The 25,874-nt window shown below is 37.4% G+C and overlaps 2 protein-coding genes and 1 long non-coding RNA gene across 3 annotated transcripts; 1 reads left to right on the top strand and 2 right to left on the bottom strand.

Moving 5' to 3' along the window:
- Window positions 1-8,871: 8,871 nt before the first annotated feature.
- On the top strand, window positions 8,872-11,304 carry LOC110740924. Its single transcript, XR_002516228.2, has 2 exons — window positions 8,872-9,883; window positions 10,863-11,304. It is a non-coding gene; the product is annotated as an uncharacterized LOC110740924 (long non-coding RNA).
- Window positions 9,896-10,260, bottom strand: LOC103876050 (small proline-rich protein 2E-like). Its single transcript, XM_021923859.2, has one exon. The coding sequence runs from the start codon at window positions 10,150-10,152 to the stop codon at window positions 9,934-9,936; it is 219 nt and encodes a 72-aa protein (XP_021779551.1). The 5' UTR covers window positions 10,153-10,260; the 3' UTR covers window positions 9,896-9,933.
- A 7,156-nt stretch (window positions 11,305-18,460) lies between the features above and the next one.
- Window positions 18,461-19,564, bottom strand: LOC103876048 (small proline-rich protein 2E-like). Its single transcript, XM_021923849.2, has one exon. The coding sequence runs from the start codon at window positions 19,026-19,028 to the stop codon at window positions 18,810-18,812; it is 219 nt and encodes a 72-aa protein (XP_021779541.1). The 5' UTR covers window positions 19,029-19,564; the 3' UTR covers window positions 18,461-18,809.
- Between the last annotated feature and the right edge of the window lie 6,310 nt (window positions 19,565-25,874).

Raw genomic sequence — 25,874 nt, forward strand, 5'->3', positions numbered from 1 at the left:
GCATGTGCAACCACACCCAGGTAATTTTTGTATTTTTAGTAGAGACAGGGTTTCGCCATGTTGTCCAGGCGGGGTATGAGTCAACATTTCGATGCAATTGAAGTTAAATGAGTGTTATTTCAAATAGATTACTATAACTTTAGGATATTATATATCATCCCCATTGAAATCACAAAAATATTTTCGAGTATACACAAAAGATAAAAGGCAATAAACTAGTTTCACTACAAAAAATCAAATAAACATAAATCAGACAGTAATGAAAAACAAACATTATACAGAAAACAGTAAGTGCAGAAAGAAGACCTTCTTTATCAGTAATTACTTTAAACGTGAATGAATTAAATTCTCCCCACCAACACAAATTAGAATAAAGAATCAAAAAGAAAAAAAAATTCAACTATTTTTTGTTTAAGAGAGTAACTTTACAGCTAAAGACACAAAGGAGGTGAAAGTAATCGGATGGAAAAAGATATTTCATGTAAATAGTAGCCAAAAGAGACCATAGGCGGCTACATTAACATCAGACACAATTAACTTTAAGATAGTGTTGAGAACTGTTATAAGGACACATTTATTGATAGAGATTTATTCACCAAGAAAATATAGAAGTTATAAACATACATTTACTAAACATCAGAACTACAAAGTATACGAAGATACAGTGAGAGAAATTAAAAGAAGTTAATAGGTCTATAATAAATGTTGAAAACTCAAATAATTCACTCTCATTAGTGAATTGTGAGTGAATTCTCATTCGTGAATTCTCATGGCTAGAATAATAGAAGTTTGAAAAAATAGACGACATAAATATATAAGCCAATCCAACCAAATAGGCAAATATAGAGCACTCCACCTAACAACAGCAGGATACACCTTACAGTTTTCTCAAGAGAACATGGAAGAACACTCTCCAGGATAGACCACATATTAGGCTACAAAACAAGTTAATATATTTTAAAAGTCTAAAATCATGCAATGGACTTTTCCAATTACAAGGAAATAAAACGAAAAACTTATAATCAAATTAAAATGGCAAATTTCACAAATTTGTGGAAATTAAACAACACACTCTTAAACAACCAACAAGTCAAATATGAAATCACAGGGAAAATTAGAACTCACTTGAGACTACTCGCAACAAAACACACCATACTGAAACTTATGGGTTGCAGCAGAAAGCAGTGCTAACAGGAAAATTTATAGCCATAACCACATACATTTTTAATGAAAAAAGAAATCTCAGACCAATAACCTCATGTTACACTTAAGAAACTACAAAAAGTAAAGTAAGATAAACCCCAAAAAAAGAAAATATGAGCCTAGCATAGAGATACTAATAAAAGACAAGCAAACAGTAGAGAAAAATCAATAATATTAAGTTTTATTTCCTTGAAAAAGTCAACAAATTTGACAAATCTTTAGACAGATTAACTACAGGAATAAAAAACGATGTAAGACTCAAATACCTAAATTCTTTAAAAAAAGGAGTAACGCTACTACTGATTTTACAGAAATGAAAACAATCTGAAGAGGAAACTATAAATAATTCTATGTCAGCTTATTAAATAACCCAGTTAAAATGAACAAATTCTTAGAAATATACTGTCTACCAAACCAAATCATGAAGAAATAGATAATTTGAATAGATTTATAATAAGTAAGGTGATTGAATCACTAATCTAAAATCTCACAAGAAAGAAAGGTGTTGAACCAGAAGGATTTACTGGAGAAATATATGCCGATCCTTCTCAAAATCATTCAAAAAAGAAAACTGAAAATAGGGACTACTTCCTGTCTTGTTCCATGAGGTCCGCCATTACCCTGACACAAAAGTCAGAAAAGGCACTACAAGAAATGAAAACTACAGAACAATATTCCTCATGAATATTGACTTAAAAAAGACTCAAAAACATTTAGAATCCCAGATAATTCTTTTGGCTCTGGGCAAGATGGCCAACTGGATGCAGCCAGGAGGAACAGCTGCTGCTAAAGCACCAAGATAACAAGTGCACTTCTAACAGATATTCAGAGGGAAGGCACTGAGAGTGAACCAAGGGAAGACCCAGAAACGAGGCTGAAAAGGAAAAAGTTAGGAGCTCTGCCCGGAGACACTACACACCAGGACTGGTTCCTGGCCTCCAGTGAATCCAGGGGAACAGCTGAGATGAACTGACAAGGAGCAACCCACTCTCCCCATGGGCCTCTGGAATCCCGGCAGGAGGCGACTCCCTCAACCACCAGGGACACTCCAGTTGACAGGGAGAGCTGCTTAGAGAAGTGACAGGGGCAGCATGCCAGCTGATGTGGAGCTCAACAGGTTTGGTGGGGGCTTGTCTATAGTGGAACAGGGCTAGGGATGGCCATCTCCCTAGGCTCAACTTACTCACCTAGCAGACTGTAGCCCTTGGGGGACTGTTGGACCTGAACTCTGCAGGGCAATCTTGCCCTTCAGATGGCACCAGTCTGACCTAAGCACTTCCTGGTCAGCTGGTCTCTCCTGAGGTGCCAGCCTGGATGCACCTGTTTCTAGGGCAAACTTGGGGGACCTTGGGACCCACATTTTAGCCTCTGTGCTGGGAGATCACAGCTAACAAATGGTGAGCTCCAGTAGGGCAGCCGCCCAGGGTCACCCACAGGCCCACCTGATCACTCCTAACACTGCAGCTTACCCTGGGCCCAAAGTAACACGCCATATCACTTCGCCAGCAGGTGAGTGCATGAGTGGGTTTTGCTTTCCTCTCCTCACCAGTATATGTGAGAGTGTGCATCCTGCCCTGTCACTGCTGCACTACTGCTGAGAGTACAGTCAGCCCATTCTCCCTGGTGATAGCCATTGCAATCACAGAGCCAGCCAATCCCAACCTTGCCAGTCCACTGCCCATGCCAGTGAATACCCTTGTGCCAACACTGCCATGGGAGTGAAACTAGGCACTGAAAACAATGGAAATTCTTGCACCCCAAACAACCACCCTAACTGCAGCACACAGAAAAAGGGCACAGACCTGCACCCGCCAGCACCCTACCATATACCAACAACACTACAAGTGTGACAACACACACAGTAACCAGCAGGGACCCCCTACACCCCCAAGCCACATTGCCTCCACCATTGTGGTGAACATCCCCGCAGAGGCAGGTACACTAGCACCTGCAAGAACACTGCCCCCAGCCCAATAGTATGCCCCCTGCCATGCTGCCACTGCTCTTGGCACATACAAACAAGAATGGACCCCACTGTCACCACACTACAAAACACCTTGGCTGACACCACTCATCGGAGTGTAGTGAACAGGGTTCAAGGAGCACCTCAGCCTCCATAGCACAGTGGATTCCTAACCTGGGGGAGCCAAAGGACAAAGTCAAGCCTGACATAGTTCCCTCAGAGTTATGGCATGCAGTCCAGGAGTTGGGAGCTGAGTGTTGGGACCCTAAAATATTTCAGAAATAAAGTCAGTCATCTGAATTGATGTTATACCACAATCACAACCTCAAGGTTATCAAATGAGATAAAAGGAATTAAAAGCCACCCAAATGTCAGCAACTTCAAAGATTGAAGGAATATAAGCACATGAAGATAAGAAAGAATCCGCACAAGAACTCTGACAACTCAAAAAGCCGGGGTGTCTTTGTTCCTCCAAACAATCACACAACCTCTCTAGCAAGGGTTCCGAACTGAGCTAGAATGGCTGAAGTGGCAGAAATAGAATTTCGATATGGATAGGAAGGAGGATCATTGATATGTAAGACTATGATGAAACCAAGGAAGCTAAGAATCACAATAAAACAACACAGGAGCTGACTGACAAAGTAGCCAGTAAAGAAAAGAACATAACCTACCAGATAGAGCTGAAAAACACTACAAAATTTATTGTTTGTTATGTTCTAATGCAATCTCAAGCATTAATATCTGAATAAGCCAAGCAGAAAAAAGAATCCCAGAGCTCGAACACTGACTTTCTGAAATAAGACAGTCAGACAAGAAAAGAGAGAAAGGAATGAAAAGGAATGACTGAAGCCTTGGATAAATATGTTATTTTATAAAGAATTCAAATTAGTGATTCATTGGTGTTGCTGAAAGAGATGGGAAGAGTGTAACCAACTTGAAAATGTGTTCCGAGATATCATCCATGAGAACTTACCCAATCCAGCTAGAGAGGTAGACATTCAAATTCAGAAAATGTGGAGAACCCTAGCAAGATACTACAGAAGAACATCATCTGCAAGGCACATAATCATCAGATTCTTCAAAGTCAAATGAAAGAAAAAAATGCTAAAGGCAGCTAGAGAGAAAGGTCAGGTCACCTATATAGGGAAGCCCATCAGACTAACAGCAGACCTCTCAGCAGAAACCATATAGTCCAGAAGAGATTGGGAGCCAATATACAACATTCTTAGAGAAAAGAAATATCAACCCAGAATTTCATAACTAGTCAAACTCAGTTTCATAAGTTAAAGAGAAAAAAGATCATTTTCAGACAAGCAAAGGCTGAGGGAATTTGTTATCAGTAGAGCTACATTACTAGAGGGAACAGTAAATATAGAAAGACAATTACCAGCAACTACAGAAACACACTTTAGTACACAACCAGTGACACTATAAAGCAACCATATAAACAAATTTTCAGAATAACCAGCTAACATCATGACACAATCAAATCCACATGTATCAATACTAACCTTGAATGCACATGGGATAAATGCCCCAATTAAAACCCAGAGTGGCAAGCTAGAAAAAGAACCAAGATCCATTCATATGCTGTCTTCAAGAGACCAAACTCACATACAATGACCCACATAGGCTCAAAGTAAGGGGATGGAGAAAAATCTACCAAGCAAACAAACAAACAAACAAACAGAAAAAAGCAGGGGTTGCCATCTTAATTTCAGCAGACTTTAAACCAACAAACATCAAAAAAAGATTAAAAACAGCCTTACATAATGGTAAAGGGATCAAATCAACAAGAAGACCTATCTTAAATATGTGTGCACCCAACACAGGAAAACTCAGATTTATAAATCAAGTTCTTAGAGACCTTCAAAAAGGCTTAGACTCCCACATAATAATAGTGAGAGACTGAAACATCACATGGACAGTATTAGACACATCACAGAGACAGAAAATTAACAATGCTACTCACTACCAAAACTTAGCACTGGATCAAATTTACCTGCTAATAATCCGTAACTGTCCACCTAAAAACAACAGAATATATATTCTTCTTATTGCCACATGGCACATAGTCTCAAATCCATCACATGATAGGATATAAAACTCTCCTCAGCAAATACAAAAGGACTGAAATCATAACAACCAGTTCCTCAAACCAGAGTGCAATGAAATTAGAAATCAAGACTAAGAAATTCACTCAAAAACATACAATTAATTAGAAATTCAGTAACATGTTTCTGAATGTCTTTTGGGTAAATAATCAAATTAAGGAAAAAATCAAGAAGTTATTAAGCTACAAAGCACCGGAATCTCTGGGCCACAGCTAAAACAGTGGTAAGAGGGAAATTTATAGCACTATAACACAGTGAAACCCCATCTCTGCTAAAAATATTGCAAGCTACACATCTTATAAAGGTCTAAGATCCAACATCTGTAAGGAATTTGAACAAATTTACAAGAAAAATAAACAACCCCTTTGAAAAGTGGACAAAAGACAGGAACAGACACTTTCAAAAGGAGACATACATGTGGCCAAGAAGCATGTGAAAAAAAGTTCAGTGTCACAGATCACTGGAGAAATGCAAATCAAAACCACAGTGAGATAGAGTCTCATACCAGTCAGATGGCTATTATTAAAAAGTCAAAAAAAAAAAAAAGAGGTACTAGAGAGGTTGTAGAGAAAATAAATGCTTATACACTGTTGGTGGAAGTGTAAATTTATTCAAACATTGTGGAATACATGGTAGTAATTACTCAAAGAACTAAAATTGAAGAACTACCATTAAAACCAGCAATCCCATTACTTGGTATATACCCAAAGGAATATAAACCATTCTATCATAAAGATACATGAATGTGTTACATTCATTGCAGCACTATTCATAATAGCAAAGACATGGAATCAAACTAAGTGCCCATCAATGATAGACTAGATAAAGAAAAAGTGGTACATATGCACCATGAAATACTATGCAGCCATAAGAAGATATGAGACTGTGTCCTTTACAGGTACATGGATGGAGCTGGAGGCCATTATCCTTAGCAAACTAAGCAGAATCAAAAAACCAAATATGACATGTTTTCACTTAAAACAGCAAGTTAAATGATGAGAACACATGGACACATAAAGGGGAACTGCAGACAATGGGGCCTACCACAGGGTGGTGGTTATGGGGAAGTAAAGGATCAGATAAAATAACTGATGGGTGCTAGAATTAATACCTAGGTGATGAAATCACTGTATGATAAACCCCTGTGACACAAGTTTAACTATATAACAAACCTGCACATGTACCCCTGAACTTAAAATAAAAGTTTAAAGCAAAATAGCAGGTGCTGAAGAGGATGTAAAGAAAAAAGTCTTATATGCCCTTGGTGGGAATGTATATTAGTACAGCCACCATGGAAAACAGTAAGAAGATTTCTCCAAAAAAAACTAAAAATGTAACTATCATTCAATCCAGCAATCCAACTGCTGTGTATCTCTCCAAAGGAAAAAGAAATCAGATTATGAAAAGGATGTCTAAACTTCCATGGTTATTGAAGCACTATTCACAATAGCAAAGATGTGTAACCCAAGCATCTATTAACAAATAAATGGATAAAGAAAATATTGTATGTACACACAATGAAATACTATTCCACTGTAATAAAAAGAATGAAATCCTGTCATTGGAAGCAAAATGGATTCAACTGGAGGTCATTATGATAAGTAAAATAAGTCAAGCAGAGAAAGACAAATATTGCATGTTTTCACTTATATGTGGGAGCTACAAAAGCTGATCGATAAAGGTAGAGAGTAGAATGATAGATACCAAAAGCAGCAAAGGGTGTTCAGGGGGTGGAGAATGAAAAAACACTGGTTAATGAGTACAAACATAAACATACATAAAAGGAGTAAGTTTTGTTTGTCAAAGATCAGATGGTTATAGATGTGTTATTTCTAAGGCCTCTGTTCTGTTTCATTGGTCTATATATCTGCTTTGGTACCAGTACCATGCTATTCTGGTTACTGTAACCTTGTAGTATAGTTTGAAGTCAGGTAGTGTGATGCCCCTAGCTTTGTTCTTTTTGCTTAGGATTGTCTTGGCTATGCAGGCTCTTTTTTCGTTCCATATGAAATTTAAAGTAGTTTTTTCCAATTGATGGGGATAGCATTTAATCTCTAAATTACTTTGAGCAGTATGACCATTTTCATGATATTGATTCTTCCTATCCATGAGCATGGAATGTTTTACCATTTGTTTGTGTCCCCTCTTATTTCCTTGAGCAGTGGTTTGTAGTTCTCCTTGAAGAGGTCCTTCACATCCCTTGTAAGTTGTATTTCTAGGTATTTCATTCTTTTTATAGCAATTGTGAATGGGAGTTCACTCATGATTTGGCGCTCTGTTTGTCTGTTATTGGTGTATAGAAATGCTTGTGATTTTTGCACATTGATTTTGTAGGCAATACCATTCAGGACATAGGCATGGGCAAAGACTTCATGACTAAAACACCAAAAGCAAATGCAACAAAAATCAAAATTGACAAATGGGATCTAATTAAACTAAAGAGCTTCTGCACAACAAAAGAAACTATCATCAGAGTGAACAGGCAATGTACAGAATGGGAGAAAATTTTTTCAATCTACCCATCTGACAAAGGGCTCATATCCAGAATCTACAAAGACCTTAAACAAATTTACAAGAAATAAACAAACCCATCAAAAAGTGGGTGAAGGATATGAACAGACACTTCTCAAAAGAAGACATTTATGCAGCCAACAATACCTGATGTAAATGACGAGCTGATGGGTGCTGACGAGTTGATGGGTGCAGCACGCCAACATGGCACAAGTATACATATGTAACAAACCTGCACGTTATCCACATGTACCCTAGACTTAAAGTATAATAAAAAATAAATAAAAAATAAAAAATAGAAAAAAAAACATATGAAAAAAAGCTCATCATCACTGGTCATTAGAGAAATGCAAATCAAAACCACAGTGAGATACCATCTCAGGCCAGTTAGAATGGTGATCATTAAAAGGTCAGGAAAACAACAGATGCTGGAGAGGATGTGGGGAAATAGGAATGCTTTTACACTGTTGGTGGGAGGGAGTGTAAATTAGTTCAACCATTGTGGAAGACAGTGTGGTGATTCCTCAAGGATCTAGAAATAGAAATACCATTTGATCCAGCAATACCATTACTGAGTATATACCCAAAGAATTATAAATCACTCTACTATAAAGACACATGCACACATATGTTTATTATAGCACTATTCACAATAGCAAAGACTTGGAACCAATCCAAATGCCCATCAGTGATAGACTGGATAAAGAAAACATGGCACATATACACCGTGGAATACTATGCAGCCATAAAAAAGATGAGCTCACGTCTTTTGCAGGGAGATGGATGAAGATGGAAACCATCATTCTCAGCAAACTAACGCAAGAACAGAAAACCAAACACCACATGTTCTCACTCATAAGTGGGAGATGAACAATGAGAACCTGCGGACACAGGGAGGGGAACATCACACACCGGGGCCTTTCGGGGAGTGAGGGGCTACAGGAGGCATAGCATTAAGAGAAATACCCACTGTAGATAATGGGTTGACGGGTTCAGCAAATGACCATGGCACATGTATACCTATGTAACAAACCTACACATTCTGCACGTGTACCCCAGAACTTAAAGTGTAAGAAAACACTTTTTAAAAGGAGTTTTAAATGTTTCCAATGAAGAGAGAAATGATAAATGCTCAAGGTGATGAATGCCCTAAATTTCCTAATATCCTGACTTTATCACTACACATTTGATCCATGTAACAAAATATCACATGTATCCCAAAATGTGTATAGGTATTAAGAATCAATAAAAAATAGCAAAGAGAGTCTTCTTATTTTCCATATTAGTTACAACCAAGCCACTCTATTGCTGGAACAAATATGGTAGTGGTTGTCATGGGGAGTGATGATGATGATGATCATGATGATGATGATCATAATGCTGGAAAAAATGATGATATGTTGCTGTGAATAAACCTCTATCAAATGGCAGCCAATTATGTATTAGGTATTGTGCCAATAAAATTTCAGATAGTAATTCAATTTTATGCCTTAGACACGTTCGTTAAGTAAATGTTATTTTGCTCACTTTGCAGTAAAGAGATTGACATTCAGAGAAGTTGAATAATATGTTCCTCAAATCAACCAAACACTAATTAAGGAAAATAAAACAGGTTTAAAATTGTACAGAAATAATCTTTGATATGTCCCAAATTGTGAGATCCTGCCTGTGGATGAAAGAAAGGTGGAAATATACCCAAATGATTATAAAATATTGCTAATAAAGCAGATTTGAAAAGAAACAAAAGATCCATTCACAAATATTATGCATAGATACTTTATTCAGAGAGTGAAAGGAAAGTGACAACTGCACGGGTGGTAGAAGCTCATGCCCAGGGGACAGACAGGCACAGAACACATCAACAGAATTCTCTGATGGTTCCCAGGGAGACAGCTGCTCTTTCTTCTGAAGCTCTGGGAGCTGGCACAGCCCAGGGCTTCCTTTGTTCAGTCTCCACCTGGACAGTGGCAGTATGGCAGCCTCAAAAAGGAAATCTTTTGCTATCAGGGATCATCACAGGCAGATAAAAGCTCCCTGTGTATCCCTTGATGGCTTTGATGAGAAGATGCAGGTGAAGCTGTGGAGCGAGGTGAGTCAATTATCCTTATCCTTTCATGGTCCTGATGAATCCTGAAGCTGTTACTTGCTCTTGGGTGGACACTTTGGCTGGCAGGGTGGGGAAGGTGGCACCGGAGGACATTTCTGCTGGCACTGCTGAGGTGGGCAGGGCTGTGGACACTTTGGTGGTGGGCAGGGCTCAGGGCATTTCGGGGGTGGACATGGCTCTGGGCACTTTGGTGTGGGGCACACAGGAGGTGGCTGGCAGGGCTGCTTGCACTGCTGCTGTTGGTAAGACATCCTGCTGGAGTCTCAGAATCTGAAAGAAATGATATGACAGTGTTCATGGGAATGGACTCCTCCAGAGAGAGACGCCAAAGCTTATGTAATACCATGACATATTATTTCTCCTATCTCCAAGAAATTATTTAAACTCTTAATTCCCTTTTCAAGACTCCCTGGTTTCTCACTTCCAGTTCAGCGAATTACTTCATTGTCCCTGGGAATTCCTGTGTTTTCTCATATAATTTTTCCAAAGAAAATACCTCTGTAGTAAACAACCAAGCATGTTATTTCTATGAAAATAACATCTTCAAGAAAGGCAGTCACAAGTTCAGATACCCAGGGCTACCTCACAAGCTATTCCTATCATCGTTATCTGTTGTAAAATCCCAGTGGGTTGACATGGGCACATGGGCACAGAGAAAAGGGCTGTTTGGGAAGAATTGCATGCTCTCACACCTGCTACGACATAAACCTTTGAAAAGGACACCAGAAAAGCAAAGAAAAAAGAAAAATACTTTGTTATTTTATTCTTGTTCAAATCAAAGCTTTCCCCTTAACTAACTTCTCTGTCCATATGAACCCCTAGCTGTGTACCAAAAGAAAGCTAAAATAGCATATCATTGTGCTCTAATCGTACATTTCCATCCACTAAATAGTATCAAATCAACATTCATAGGATTGAATCAACCAAACTTGCTGTACTCAGATTAAATTCAACATTTCAGGGCACAAAGAACAGAGGAACTCAAGGAAGCAGACTCACCAGGTTCTCCAAGGCAGATCGGTGCTCAGGTACCAGGAGTTCAGGAGCACTGCAGCAGAAAACCTCTTTATAGGGCCTGCTGCACCACCCAACAGGAAATGGAACTGCCAAAACCTACGCTGATCCAGTATTGTCTTAAGCCAAATGCAAATGTATCCATAACTGGCCTGACAGTGATTATCAAACTAGGAAATATCCTGTTCTGGGATCTCCCCACTGGGTTAAGTGCTCCTGACTCACAGAAGCCCTGCCTTAGATCTCAGTTTCAGTGACCTATGGCAAAGAAGGAATTGGGAAATTCTCTAACTGGTGGTCAAGGGCTCTCTTTTTTGACTGGGGGCAATGATCCTTTCCTGTCTTACACCTTCCCTAAATCATAAAACTTCCTGCCTTGATCCACTTTAGCTGAATGCCATATTGTGGTACATGAACCCATCTCTACCTCTACTTTCCTTATACAATTTGCCAATGTGCTAGAAGGAAGGGGAGACCTAACAAAGACCTGAATTCTAGCCCCAGATTTTTTTTTTTTTTTTTTTTTTTTTTTTTTTTTTGGCTAAGTTGTGTGACCATAGCCAGGTCACCTCTCCTCCCTGGGATTATAAGCAGGGGAGAATCACACTTACCTCTGGAGTTGGAAGCTGACCGCATTGTGCCATCTGCTGACCCTGTTCAAGCCAGAAACTTTCTCCTCCACTTCTATCTTTCTCTCTCATAGGACCCTGGATTTTACGATTTTCCTTTCCCCTTTGAAGCTATCTTCTCCATCCAATTTGTACTGGCAATTGTCACCCAGGACAGATTCCAGGGTGAGAGCACATTTGCTACTTGCCGCCATCAAGGATGTGTACTATTGTCTTTTTATTTATAAAAATGTATTCTTAGCCACCATATTAAGGAAATGGAGAGACGTGAAACAAAATTACAAGCATTCATGGTATTGAACCATGCCTATGTGATTCCCTGTAACCGTCCTATAGAGAACAAGCTGCACAGACTCACATTATCATATGTAAATAATTAGAAGTAGGTTTGCAGAGTGGAGATGGTCAGAGCACTTAAAGTCTGAAATCTGGGGGAAAATACAAACTAAGTATAATCTAAAATGTATTCTTCCTGTCTGTTTCCAAACAGGTTTTAGGAGTTTCTCGGTGTTTTTTAATTTGTTTTCATGTTCTTTCTTTGTCTTTTCCATAAGCCCCCTAGTCCCATGACCTGCTAGATTATCAAGTCACACCCCAATGTACACCTCTCATCTATCCATTTTGTTACATATTGTTCACTCAACATATATATTGTCAACACATATAGTGACTCCTCTTTCATATCTTTCATAAACTCTTCCTGCAATCAGTGAGGCTTACTAAACACGGTATGTTGAATATTTAAGGTGATGTTGCTAGAGCTTCCTTAGACCAATAATAAGGAAGCTTTGCAAGAATGTGGTTTATAATTGGAGAAGAAGAAAGGAAAATGAGGAAGACGAAAGACTCAAAATCATTGGAGCAGTCACCAGCTATGCTCCAGGAAGGGCAGAAGTGCTGAATCAACCAAGCATCACATCCCTCAGTTAAGCAGGTTAGGTTCCCAGAACTGCCATTGCTCCTGTCAGTAAGGAAGGGCTTTGAGGCAAGATCACTACTGGCCAGGACAGTACAGAAATAAAAACATCACGTCAGCGTCAGCACCTTAAAGTGAGGTGTTTACAAATGGTGTTCTCACCAAATGATCCCTACAAACTATTACACATGCCAAGCACATCAGACGACAAAGTAAACGGCCTTTATTCAATAGGTCACCTACTACTCCCCAACAGCCTCACATCACATCTAAAACACAAATCCTTAGAGAAATGTCTGATTTCTGACATGCAAAATTGGAGAATTTGCTGCCAAATGAGATCATTGTGTGAGATAATACAGTTTGGGTCACTCCCTGAGACTCCCCTTCTGAGGACACCCCACTCAAACAGGCTGCTTATCACAGCAGTGCAGGCACCAGAGTGCCAGCAGCCCTAGTGCTTCCAGCATCTCAGACAGGGTCACTTTACAAGTTGAGATGGTGAACTTGAAACTCAGAGTTCCTCACAGACCAGCTACATGAGGAATGGCCACAACATGAAGAGGGGCAGCTAGCGGTCACAGCTTCCCCTAGTTAGAACATCCAGGCCCTGAGACATCCAGGCCCTGCAGAATTCTTAAGATCATTGGGAAGGATGTTTTAGAAGACTATTTAATATTATTTAAAACATTCAAATTATAGTAAAAACATATATAAAGCATGACAACATTTTAACATTTATTTATGAAAAGATAAGAAATACCTAAAACATTTTATTAAATGTGATTCTGTTTGGTTGCTGTAATTACAGATGATTTTTATTTTCTTATTTTCCTTTTCAAAATATTCTCCAAATGTTACCTATTATTTTGTAAAGACTCTTAAAATTCTTCTTTGAAAAGCTGACAAGAAACAAGTCTGTCCATAGCTCAATTAGTGAGATAATGATCTTCTTCCTTTTAAGCATCTCTGGTCAAACACTAAAGGTGGGGCCAGATGTGAGTAGGAGTTGTTTTATTATTATACCCCAATATTTAATTACCTCCCTATTATAATCTTTCTTGAAGAAAAATCCTAATAATAATCACCCTTTCTTCTACCAGTGACATAAACACAGGGAAGCCACAAGCACCCAATAGCCATACGTGTCTATGAAACAGTTCACCAAAATTGAGAGATCATACTAGGGTAAAAACATCAGGAATGAGTTTGTCTACTATCCAAGAGCCAGAAAGATAGAAATCGTAAAATTGGTCTGATTATGATGAAATTGGAAGAAACTGATGGTTACTAAGACAGGTGGTAAGGATAATAGAACATAGTGATAATAATAGTACATAATGATAATAATAATAGCTACCATTAAATTAGGTACATTAGGACTTAGTACTTTATGTGCTTAGACTTATGACTACAGATAGTACTCATAATACTAATGTAATACATTGTTAATCAAGGAAATAGAGCCAGAACATCAAGTCTGAGGTGTGTTTGATGGTGAGTAAATTATTTGCTTTATCTTTAAGATCTTTTATATCATATTTCTTTTAGGTCAGTGCCCGAAGATTTTAGGGGGAAGCAAATGAAAATACTTTATTTGAATGAGGTGTGGTGAAATAATAAGATGGGCTAACCTTGATACTTACTCTTTTGTGGTGAAAATGAGAGTTAATCAAAGAAGAAATGTAGAATAAAGTACAGAAACAAGATAATTTAATTGTTCCTAGTTATTTGGACTAAGATTGTCTTCTGACTACTGTTAAGTACAAAAATAAAAAACTAAATATGATAAATGCAATATGTTAACTGTGTTAGTTTACAGAAAATTGACATTTGTAAATATTTAGCATTCTGTATAAAAATATATAATGTAATCTCTAATCTAGTTTACTATTACTATGATTAGCTGTTCAGGACAATAAAAAATTCTCTCACTTAAATAACATGTTTCTTCTGGTGGCAGATTACCTAAATTTCAGTTTAAGTCCTTATAAGGAACTGAATCATTCATTAGCATTAACCTTCCCAAAGCAAAAAGGGCCTGTAAATTCTAGTTTTATTTTCTGTAAATGTTAGATCAGACTAGTTAAAAGAATAATTTCAAGAGCTATCAGAAATACAGGATGATCTTATATGCTTTGTGTTAGGGAGATTTAAAACATAGGCTAAGAAACAGAATAAATCTGACACTTCTCTTAAGAATCTTTTAAAACAGTGAATGTGCATGGATTTAAAGTTTCCTCCCTTCACACACAAAAAATAAATAAATAAAGGAAAGCAAGTAAACCTGGACAAAACTATGAAAAACTCTGGAGTGGAAAAGCAGTTTAAACTCTAACATAGAAGAAGGCTGACAGCATTGTGCCATAAGTCAAAGAGAAGTTAAGTAAAATATAAACAGAAAAATCAAAGCTGATTCATGATCTCACAGAGCTAAACATAATTTTACCATAGGATCCACCATCATGACTCCTAGAAATTCATGTAACAGATTTCAAAATATGCCCATAAAAAATAACCTATATTCAAATGTTTATAGTAGTTTCATTCATAATTTCCAAGAATTACAATCCACCAAAATGCCCTTCAGTAGATGAATAGATAAATAAATTGTAGTATATCACATCCACAGAGTGGAATACTGTACAGTGACAAAATGGAATGACCTATCAAGACTCACAAAGACAAAGTTGAAATTTAAATGCAAATTGATAAGTAACAGAAGTCAGCCTTAAAGGCTACATACTTTAAGGTTTCACATATGTGACTGCTGTAAAAGATAAATTTACACATCCAAAGAGTTCAACAAACCCTTAGTAAAACAAATTCAAAGAGAACTACATGGAGGCACATTATAATCAAACTATCAAAGACAGAATCTTTAAAGCAACAAGAGATAAGTGAATCTTCATATATAAGTGATCCTTAATAAGACTGTTGATCAATTTATCATCAGTTGCCTTGGAGATCAGGAGGCAGTGGGATGATATAATAAGACTGCTGAAAGGAAAAATTGGTAACCTAGAATTTCGCTTCTGGCAAAATTGTACTTAAAAATGAGGGCAAAATTATAACATTCTCTGATAATCAAAACCTGAGGCTGTTCATTGCTCCTAGATTTCCCATGTAAGAAATGATAGAGCTGGGCGCGGTGGCTCACGCCTGGAATCCCAGCACTTTGGGAGGCGGAGGTGGGCAGATCACAAGGTCAGGAGATCGAGACCATCCTGGCTAACACAGTGAAACCCCGTTTCTACCAAAAAATGCAAAAAACTAGCCGGGCGCGGTGGTGGGCGCCTGTAATCCCAACTACTCCGGAGGCTGAGGCAGGAGAATGGGGTAAACCCGGGAGGTGGAGCTTGCAGTGAGCTGAAATCCGACTACTGCACTCCAGCCTGGGCCACAGAGCGAGACTCCGTCCCAAAAAAAAAAAAGAAAAGAAAAGAAACCTATAAATATAAATCACCACATCAATAGCATAAAGGAAAAAGCATATAATTATTTCAATAGATGAAGAGAAAGAATTTTATAAAATTCAGTATCTTTTCATGATACAAACACCCAACAAACTAAGCACAGAAGAAACATACTTCAATGTAATAAAGTCCATGTATGGGAAACACACAGTCAACATCATTCTAAATGAGGAAAACCTGAAAACCTTTCCTCTAAGAACTGAAACAAGACAAGTATGCCCACGTTCATCACTCCTATTCAATAAGGTACTAGAAGTTCTAGTCAGAGCAATCAGACAAGAGAGAACCATCCAAATTGGAAAAGAAGAGGTCAGATTGTTACTCTTTGCAGATGACATGATCTTGTATCTGGAAAAGCATAAAGACACCACCAAAAAACTCTTAGATTTTATAAATAAATTCAGTAGTTACAAGATACAACATCAAAATAAAAATCAGTAGCATTTCTATGCACCAATAATGCATTGGCTAAGGAAGAAATGATAAAGGCAATCCCATTTAGAACACCTACAAAAGAAAAAATAGAATACCTAGCAATAAATTCAACTAAGGAGATGAAAACTTTTTAGAAAGAAAACTACAAAACACTGATGAAAAAAAAAGAACACGAAAACAAATTGAAAGATATTCCATACTCATGAATCAGAAGAATTACTATTGTCAAAATGACCATACTGCCCAAAGCAATCTACAGATTCAATGAATCCGTATCAAAATACCAGTGTCATTCTTCACAGAAATAGGAAAAAACAATTCTAAAATTCATTTGGAACCAAAAAACACCCTGAATAGCCAAAGCAATCCTGAGCAAAAAGAGCAAAGCTGGAGGCATCACACTACCTGACTTCAAAATATGTCACAAGGATACAGTCAACAAAATAACATGCTATTATATAAAAGCAGATACATAAACCAATGGAAAATAATAAAGAACCCAAATATAAACCCCCATATTTACAACCAACTGAATTTGACAAAGATGCCAAGAATATACATTGGAGAAAGGACAAGTTTCTCAATAAATTGTTCAGAAAAAAATGGAATTCATATGCAGAAGAATGAAATATGGGCTTATATCTCTCATCATATACAAAAGTCAACTCAATATGGATTAAAGACTTAAATGTAAGACCTGAAACTATAAAACTACTAGAAGAACACACAGGAAACGTACTCTATGATGTTAGAGTATGCAAGGAGTTTTCCGGTAAGACTTTAAAAGCAGAGGTAATAATAGCAATTTCACAAAAAAATACCAAAAATAGAACTACCATTCAATTCAGCAATGTAACTACTGTGTGTCTATACAAAGGAAAATAAATCAGTGTAGCAAAGGGATGCCTGAACTCCCATGGTTATTTCAGCACTATTCACAATAGCAAAGATGTGTAATCAGCCTAAGTGTCCATCAACCTAAGTGTCCATCAACGAATGAATGGAAAAAGAAAATATAGTATATACCTACAATGAAATACTACTTGGTTGTAAAAAGAGAATGAAATCATGTTGTTTGCAACAACATCGATGAAACTGGAGGTCATTATCTTAAGTGAAATAAGTCAAGCACAGAAAGGCAAACATCACATGTTCTCACTCATATGTGGAGGCTAGAAAAGTCAGTATCATGAAGATAGATATCATGGAGAATAGAATGATAGATACCTGAGGCAGGGAAGGGTGTTTGTGGGGGATGGGGTGATGTTGGTTAATGGGTACAAACAAAAAGATAGAAGGAATAAGTTTTAATATTTGATAGCAGAGTAGGGTGACTACAGTTTACAACAATGTATTCTATATTTCACAAGAGCTAGGAGAGAAAAATTGAAATGTTCCTAACAAAGAAAAAAGATAAATACCCCAGGTGATGGATAATCTAAATTTTCTGATATCCTGACTTGATCATTACACATTCTATCCGTGTAACGAGATATCATATGTACCCCGTAATTGTGTACAAGTATTACAAATTCATAAAAAATAACAATAGAGACTCTTCTTATTTCCTGTATTAGTTATATCCAAGCTAGCTACTCTTTTGCTGGAGCAACTATGGTAGTGGTTGTAGTGGTGTAGTGATGCTGGTGATGATGATAGTGATGATGATGAAGACAATGATGATATATTCCTGCTAATAAACCTCAATTAAATGACTGCTAATTATGTGTCAGGCATTGTGCCAACCAAATTTCAGATAGTAATTCAATTTTATGCCTTAGACTAGTTTGTTATGTAAATGTTATTTTGCTCACTTTGCAGTAAAGAGACTGACATTTGGAGAAGTTGAATCATATGTTCCTCGAATCAATCAAATGCTAATTAAGGAAAATAACACGGGTTTAAAATAATACAGAAATAATTTTTAGTATGACCCAAATTTCCTACAATAATCATGAAAGCCTGGTCCTGGGGACCAAAGAAAGATAGAAGTAAATCCAAATGATCATATGATATTGTTAATAAAGTAGGTTTAAAAAGAAACGAAATATCCACTCACAAAAATACATACATAGCTACTTTATTCAGGGAGTGAAAGGAAAGTGACAAATGCACAAGTGGTAGAAACTCATGCCCAGGAGACAGACAGACACAGAAAACATCAACAGAATTCTTCGATGGCACCCAAGGAGAAGCTCTGAAAGGCCGGTACAGCTGAGGACTTCCTATCTAAGTCTCCACCTGGATAGTGGCAGTATGGCAGCATCATAAAGGGAAGCTTTTGCTGTCAGGGAACATCACGGGGAGATCACTGGCTAAGGGGAAAGAAGCTCCCGTGTATCCCTGGATGACTTTGATGAGAAGATGCAGGTGAAGTTGTGGAACGAGGTGAGCTAATTATCCTCATCCATTCATGGTCCTGATGAACCCTGAAGCTGTTACTTGCTCTTGGGTGGATACTTTGGCTGGCAGGGTGGGGAAGGTGTCACAGGAGGACATTTCTGCTGGCACTGCTGAGGTGGGCGGGGCTGTGGACACTTTGGTGGTGGGCAGGGCTCAGGGCACTTCGGGGATGGACATGGCTCTGGGCACTTTGGCGTGGGGCACACAGGAGGTGGCTGGCAGGGCTGCTTACACTGCTGCTGTTGATAAGACATCCTGCTGGAGTCTCAGAATCTGAAAGAAATGATATGACAGTGTTCACAGGAAGGGCCTCTCACAAAGAAAAGCCAACGTTTATGTAATACTATGGGATATTATTTCTCCAATCTCCAAAAAATTATTTAAACTCCTCATTCCCTTTTCATGACTCTGGTTTATCCTTTCCACTTTAGCAAATTGCTTTATCAACCCTGGGAAATCCTCTGTTTTCTCATGCAATTTTTCCAAAGAAAATATCTCTGTTATAAAGAATCAAACATGAAAATAATCACTTTGAGAAAGGCAGTCACAAGTTCAGACACCCTGGGCAATCTCAGAAGCTATTCCTATCATCATTATCTGTTGTAAAGTCCCAGTGGGCTGATGGCCACAGAGCAAAGGGCCGTTTGGGAAGAACTGCAGGCTCTGACACCTGTTAAAACACAAATGTTTGAAAAGGACACCAGAAAGATATCAAAAAAAGGAAAAACACTTTGCTTTTACCGCTTCTTCAAATCAAAGCCTTCCTGTTAACTTCTCTGTTCATATGAATACCAAACTGCTTACAAAAAAAAGCTAAAACAGTGTATCATTATGATTTAATCCTCAGGTTCCATCCACTAAGTAGTGTCGAAACTGTATTCAGAGGTTTGGATCAACCATGCTTTCTGTCTTCAGATTAAATTCAACATTTGAGGGCAAAAAGAACAGAGGAACTCAAGGAAGCAGACTCACCGGGTTCTCCAAAGCAGATCAGTGCTCAAGTACCAGGAGTTTAGGAGTTATATGGCAGAGAACCTCTTTATAGGGCCTGCTGCCCCACCCAGGGGGAAGTAGAACTGCCTAAAATGGGCTGGATCAAGTAATGTCCCATCCAAAATGCAAATGTATCCATAACTGGCATGACAGGGAATCTCAAAAAAGGAAATATCCTGTTCTGAGATCTCCCGCTGAATTAAGTGCTCATGACTCATGGAGGCCCTGCCTTAGCTCTCAGTTTCAGTGATTTATGGCAGAGAGAAAATTGGCAGATTCTCTAACTGGTGGTCCAAGGCTGTCTTTCTTGATTGGGGGAAAGGATCCCTTTCTATCTTACCCTTTCCCTGAATTATAAAGCATCCTGCTCTGATCCACTTTAGCTGATTTCTATATTGTTGTACATGAACTCAACTCTACCTCTACTCCCTTAGTATAATTTGCCAATTTGCTAGAACTAATGAGAAACTGAACATAGTTCTATCATTGCCAAGTCCTGTGATCACAGGTAGGTCACTTCTCCTCCCTGGGTTTGAGCTTTTCTCTATTCACAGGAAAGCATACTTGGCTCTGGGTTGGAGACTGTCCACATTGTGCTATTTGTAGACCCTTCTTCAAGTCTGAAATTTTTTCCTCCATCTCTTTTTTTTTTCCTATATAATCCTGGGTTTGACTTTATTCTTTGCACTTTTAGAGCTGTCTTTTCCACCCAATTCATAGAGGCATTTCTCTGCTAGGACAGATTCCACAGTCCCCTCAGCACTTTTCCTCCTTGCTGCCCTCAAATATGTGTACTATACACCTTTTAAGGAATTAAAAACTGTGCTCTTAATCGCCACATTAAAGAAATGGAGAGAAGTGAACAAAAACCGCATGGAATCCCCTAAAACCTATTTATTGAACCGTGCCTATGTGGTTCCCCACAGCAGAGAACAAGATGCATAGACTCACCATCACATGTAAATTCTGGAGATTGGGAATACACACAAGGCTCTTCCCACTGCTGCTTCTACTTTTATATTCTCCACTGCTCCATAAATCAGTTCCAGCTCTGGAGAGGGTTAAGGCCTTCTCCCATGGCCTGGATTGCCAGGTTACCTAGTGGTGTATATCCTGGAGGCAGTCCTTCCCCGCTAACACTCTTAAAAACTCTGTTTTCTGCCTGGCTCACAGTGTAGGTTGCAGCCTGCAGCTTTTTCAAAGGATGTGTGGTTTTTTTGTTTCATTTGTTTGTTTGTTTGTTTGTTTGTTCGTTTCAGTTTTCCTGTTAAGTTCCTGCATTGCTTCTTGGGAAAAAGTTCACAGTGTGGATCTCTACACACTATTTTGTCTTTCCAAGTGAGAGAGGCATGCTAACAATGTCTCCAATCCACCATATTGGAAAAATAAAAATAAACTTCACTCGGAATTTTAAGGTCTTTATCCATTGACTCCTAGCAGCCTGTATTGCTGATACAGTGTTTGATGCTAAGAATTACTCAGAAGAGGAATTTCTTTATAAATCTGGAGGTGGACTTGAAGACCCAATTAAAGAGGATCTTTTAAATTCAGGGCACAAAGGAGCCAAAAGTCCTCCTGATTGGGTATGAGAGTTGATGAGGAAAGAAAGAGAAACAGAGTAGAATGATGAGGGAAAGCCCAATGTGTTTTTTTTTTTCCTCTTAGCTGCACAAATTGTAGAAGATAGCTGAGTCCTGTATCTGCTTTGAGACAATATTTCTCCCACACGTTCTTCATTAAGGAATTACATAAGGATATTCTTCAATGAGCAGTGGCATAAGCTCAAGAAACAGAAAGGCGGAGAAATGGTGAGTTTAATCCAGGAAATTACTTTAAGAAGGGAAGAGAGAGGACAAGGGGTGTACAGAAGACCTGGAGAGCTGTCAGCACAGACTGGAAAAAAACAAACAGAAACCTCCAGAAATGACCATCTGAAAAGGAAGAAGGAGAACAGACTCTAAATCATCCTTTAAATTTTCGAAAAATCCAACAAGAAAATAAAGGCCATTGAAGCTTTAAAATATAGATGTGGAAGAAGCTAATAAATATAGCTCCTGCAGTAAATTCTTATAAAACTGCTTTGTCAAATACAACCATCCAAGAGATATAATCTACTAAACATCCCATAGGTGGAGAGCTATGGTAAGATAAATAGTAGTTTGCAGTGTATCATTTTAAATAATGAAATAAGCATAATCATATGTACGAACTGAGGTCATAAAACAGAGCATCAGTATTTATAAACCCTAGCAATGTGAAAATTTCTATATGACTAGCAAAAATGTTGAAGTGAAAATGGGTTGGGAAGATACAAATTTACTCAACATTTATATTGGTAATTCTGTAATACTATTTGATATTGAAATGTGGAGATAAGAAAATAATGACTCCAAATGCTTTGCATTTTAAGATCTGCTTATTCACAATGTTGCAGAAATCTGAGCACTGGAGAAAATTTTTCCTGACATTTGACAATTCTTAATTATCATCTTGATTTCCTTTTCCTCTGTTAAGTTAAATGAATGCATTTAAAATTCCAGCTACGGCACTTTTCTATTCTTTCTCTTTTTCTACTTACTATGCATGGAAAAGTATCTATAATGATGGCTGTTCATGTTAATGATGGTTACTTTGGAAATAAACTGTGATTATCTTTGGACAACAAGAAAGAGCATAGACTCAGATAGAGAGGATCATAGCTTTTCTGTGCTGTTGAAGTTTTTTAACTTTATAGCAGTATCATTGTAAATAAGACAGAAATGGTAGCTATTTTGGTAGATAACCACAAGAAGGTTCACAACTGGGCTGTGTGTACTCTAACACAACTTTACACAACACCTACAATTGCACCATTTACTCCAGACCTACTGAACGACAAAGCAGTCTCTGGAATATTGCGTCTGTGTGGGTTCTCTGATGTCCCTGCATCTGGAATACTTCACCTTTCAGCTCTCCTATCTCCCTGATGATCACCTGCATATGCTTCTACAATCTGCTGATTCATCTGGAGGTTTTCCTAGCTCCACCCCTATCTTCTCAAGTAGAATCAAATCACCCCAATTATGCTTTTCAAACATAATTTTAACATAGTATGTATACCAGAATTGCAATTATTTTATTTCACATATGATTCTAAGGTTTTTGAGGGCAAGCAAAATGGCTTATCGTTTATCCCTTGAGCTTAGTGCCTGGCAAATATATACTCAAAACTTATGAAGGCAAGAAGGAAGGAAAAATCAGGTAAATAGGGTGGGTATGTCAGAGGGAAGAAGGAAGAAATGAAAGAGAGTAAGATGAAAACAAAAGAAGAGCTAAAATAATCTGTCTCAAATCAAACAATTACAGACTTTCCCCGTTTTGTAAAAAAGAAGATGCTTGCATGTGTGTTTTAAGTATTAGTCTTAGTAACTTTCCCAAGTTTTTCTGCCTGAACTACATAAATACTAACAAAAGATAAAGAAATCCAGGATAAACATATGGTAAATACATATCAAAGAAAACACTTGACAAAACAAATCATTTCATTCAGTACCTTACTATTTCAATGGACTAGCTTGAACATTTTAATTGTATTTTTTAGTAGTAGGTATGAAATATGTATTATATAATAATAAAATGGTACACAAAATTTTAGAGAGAAAAAAAATGCTGCCTCTCACCTCATAATATGACTATGCAATTTCCTACCCTACTTAAGCTTTTCTGAGAGAAGGAAGGAAGAATAAATACAGATGAGGTAGATTTCAGAGATGAGTTTCAGTTCATGTTGGGCTTTGTGGACCACTGTAGAGACTGTGTCTCATATTCTGATTTAGAAGGGAATTATCTGACTAGAAAAGTGACATTATCTTTGAGAGGTTAATTCTGACTACTGTGTTGAGTATTTGTTATATAGAGCAAGGATGAAAACTGGGAGAGAGTAAGGAGGCTGTAGAAATAATGCAGACATTCAGGTGACTTCAAGCAGGGTCATAGCAATATCTATAGCAACAGACAATTCAAAAATAAAATGTTAAAATCCACTTATAATAACCTTTGAAGTAAATACCAAAAAACTTTAATAAAAGATGTGAAAGACCTTTCACTGAACACTGTGTACTTCTCGAAAGTAAATAAATGGAGAGATACTCCTTGTTCATGGGTCAAAAAGCCAACACTGCTAAATTTTGTCAATACTGTCAGTTCTTCCCAAATTGAGCCATAGATTTAATATAATTTCAGTCAAAACCCCTCAGTGTTTTTTAAAGAAATGAACAAGCTAATTATAAAACACCTGTGGAAATATATAGTACTTGGAGCAGCACAAATGAATATTTATTCTAGAACCAAACTAATCAGATGTGGTATCAGCATAAAAATAGACATAGAGATCAATAGAATAGAATAAAGTCCAAAAACAGACCCACATGGATATGTGTCTATATCTATATAGTTAGTTGGCTTTCAATGAAGGTGTCAAAGTAATTTAATGGGCAAAAAAAAGAAACTTGTCAGCAAATGGTACTCAAGAAATTGGACATTGATATGGGAAATAGTGAATATGGATTCTTACTTCACACATACAAAAATTAATTCAAAATGTATCACTAAGATAAAAATAAAACATTCTATAATTCTGGAGGAAAACAGGAGAAAATCTTAGTTACAGTGGGTTAGCCAAGTTACCATTAAAGCTAGGTATCCAAAATATATTAAGAAATCATAAAAATTAGTCAGAAAAAAACAACTCAATAGAAATGGGTAAAAGCCTTCAGCAGGCACTTCACAAGAATATATGTCAAAATGAATAAACATATTTTTCAAAGCTTCTAAAGGTCATTAATATTTAATAAAATGCATATTCAAAGCACAATAAAAGATAATTATGCCAATACCAGATAGGTAAAGCTTAGAAAGGTGACAATGATTGATTAACTGAAAGAAGGAAAGGAAGCATAAAATTTACTACACAGCTCTAGGCATTTAAATTGGGACAGCATTTTAGAAAACAGTTTGGCATCACCTACCAAAGTTGAAGATGCACATACTTCTGGGCATATACCCTAGAGAAATGTGTGATCATGTACACCCACAGGCAGGAAGAAAACATCATGATGGCACTACTCATAACAATATCAAATAGGGACAACCCAATGTCAACCAAGAGTAGAATAAATAAAGAAACAAAAGTATTGTATATTTATACAATGATATGCTACAATGCAATCATGAATAAGCAAAAATTACACAATGATGGTTGAAAGGAGACAGGCAAAAAAATGACATACTGTATGGTTCCATTTATATGCAATTCAAAAACTGGAAAACTCAACTATGTCTATTAATATAGACACCTCTATGTTAATGGTTAAAAAATAAAATAAAAAGCAAGAAAGTAATTATGTTAAATGTCAGCAGAGGGTTTACTTCCAGTGATGAAAGTGTAGAGTGTTATTGAATAAGGCAATGTGGGGTCTTTAGAAGGTTTGATAATGTCATTTTTCTTGAATTTGGCATTGGTTGCATGAGTGCTTAGCTTGTAATTATTCGCCCTGTACAGCTAAAGTTTATGAACTTTCTGAATGGGTTGATTATATTTCGCCTAAAATGAAGGATTTTTTATTTTTGTTTTTCTTAAAGACAAAATGTGGCCTGGGGTTAAGAGGAACTGTCAACAATATTAAGCCAGAGCTTTATTCAACAGCCTACTGTTAAGACAATAACTTGGAGTTATTCTGTATTGCCTTGTGTAAACTCTACCCTCTAACATTCCTGTTGGGGCTTGGAGCACAGCAAGAACAAAATTTCCTAAGCATTCTGCTAGCTGCAATTTGATGAAACTAATCAAATACGTTTCCCTGTAAGATGTGAAAACAGGTCTAACATTTAAGTCTCTAATCCATCTTGAATTAATTTTCGTATAAGGAGTAAGGAAAGGATCCAGTTATAGCTTTCTACTTATGGCTAGCCAATTTTCCCAGCACCAATTATTAAATAGGGAATCCTTTCAGCATTTCTTATTTTTGTCAAGTTTGTCAAAGATCAGATGGCTGTAGATGTGTGGTATTATTTCTGAGGATTCGGTTCTGTTCTATTGATCTATATCTCTGTTTTGGTACCAGTACCAT

Source organism: Papio anubis, chromosome 1 (genome assembly GCF_008728515.1).
Source record: "Papio anubis isolate 15944 chromosome 1, Panubis1.0, whole genome shotgun sequence".
NCBI classification, from domain to species: domain Eukaryota; kingdom Metazoa; phylum Chordata; class Mammalia; order Primates; family Cercopithecidae; genus Papio; species Papio anubis.

Coding starts and splice junctions, on each gene's coding strand:
- LOC103876048 (XM_021923849.2), bottom strand. CDS start 19,028: ATGTCTTATCAACAGCAGCAGTGTAAGCAGCCCTGCCAGCCACCTCCT.
- LOC103876050 (XM_021923859.2), bottom strand. CDS start 10,152: ATGTCTTACCAACAGCAGCAGTGCAAGCAGCCCTGCCAGCCACCTCCT.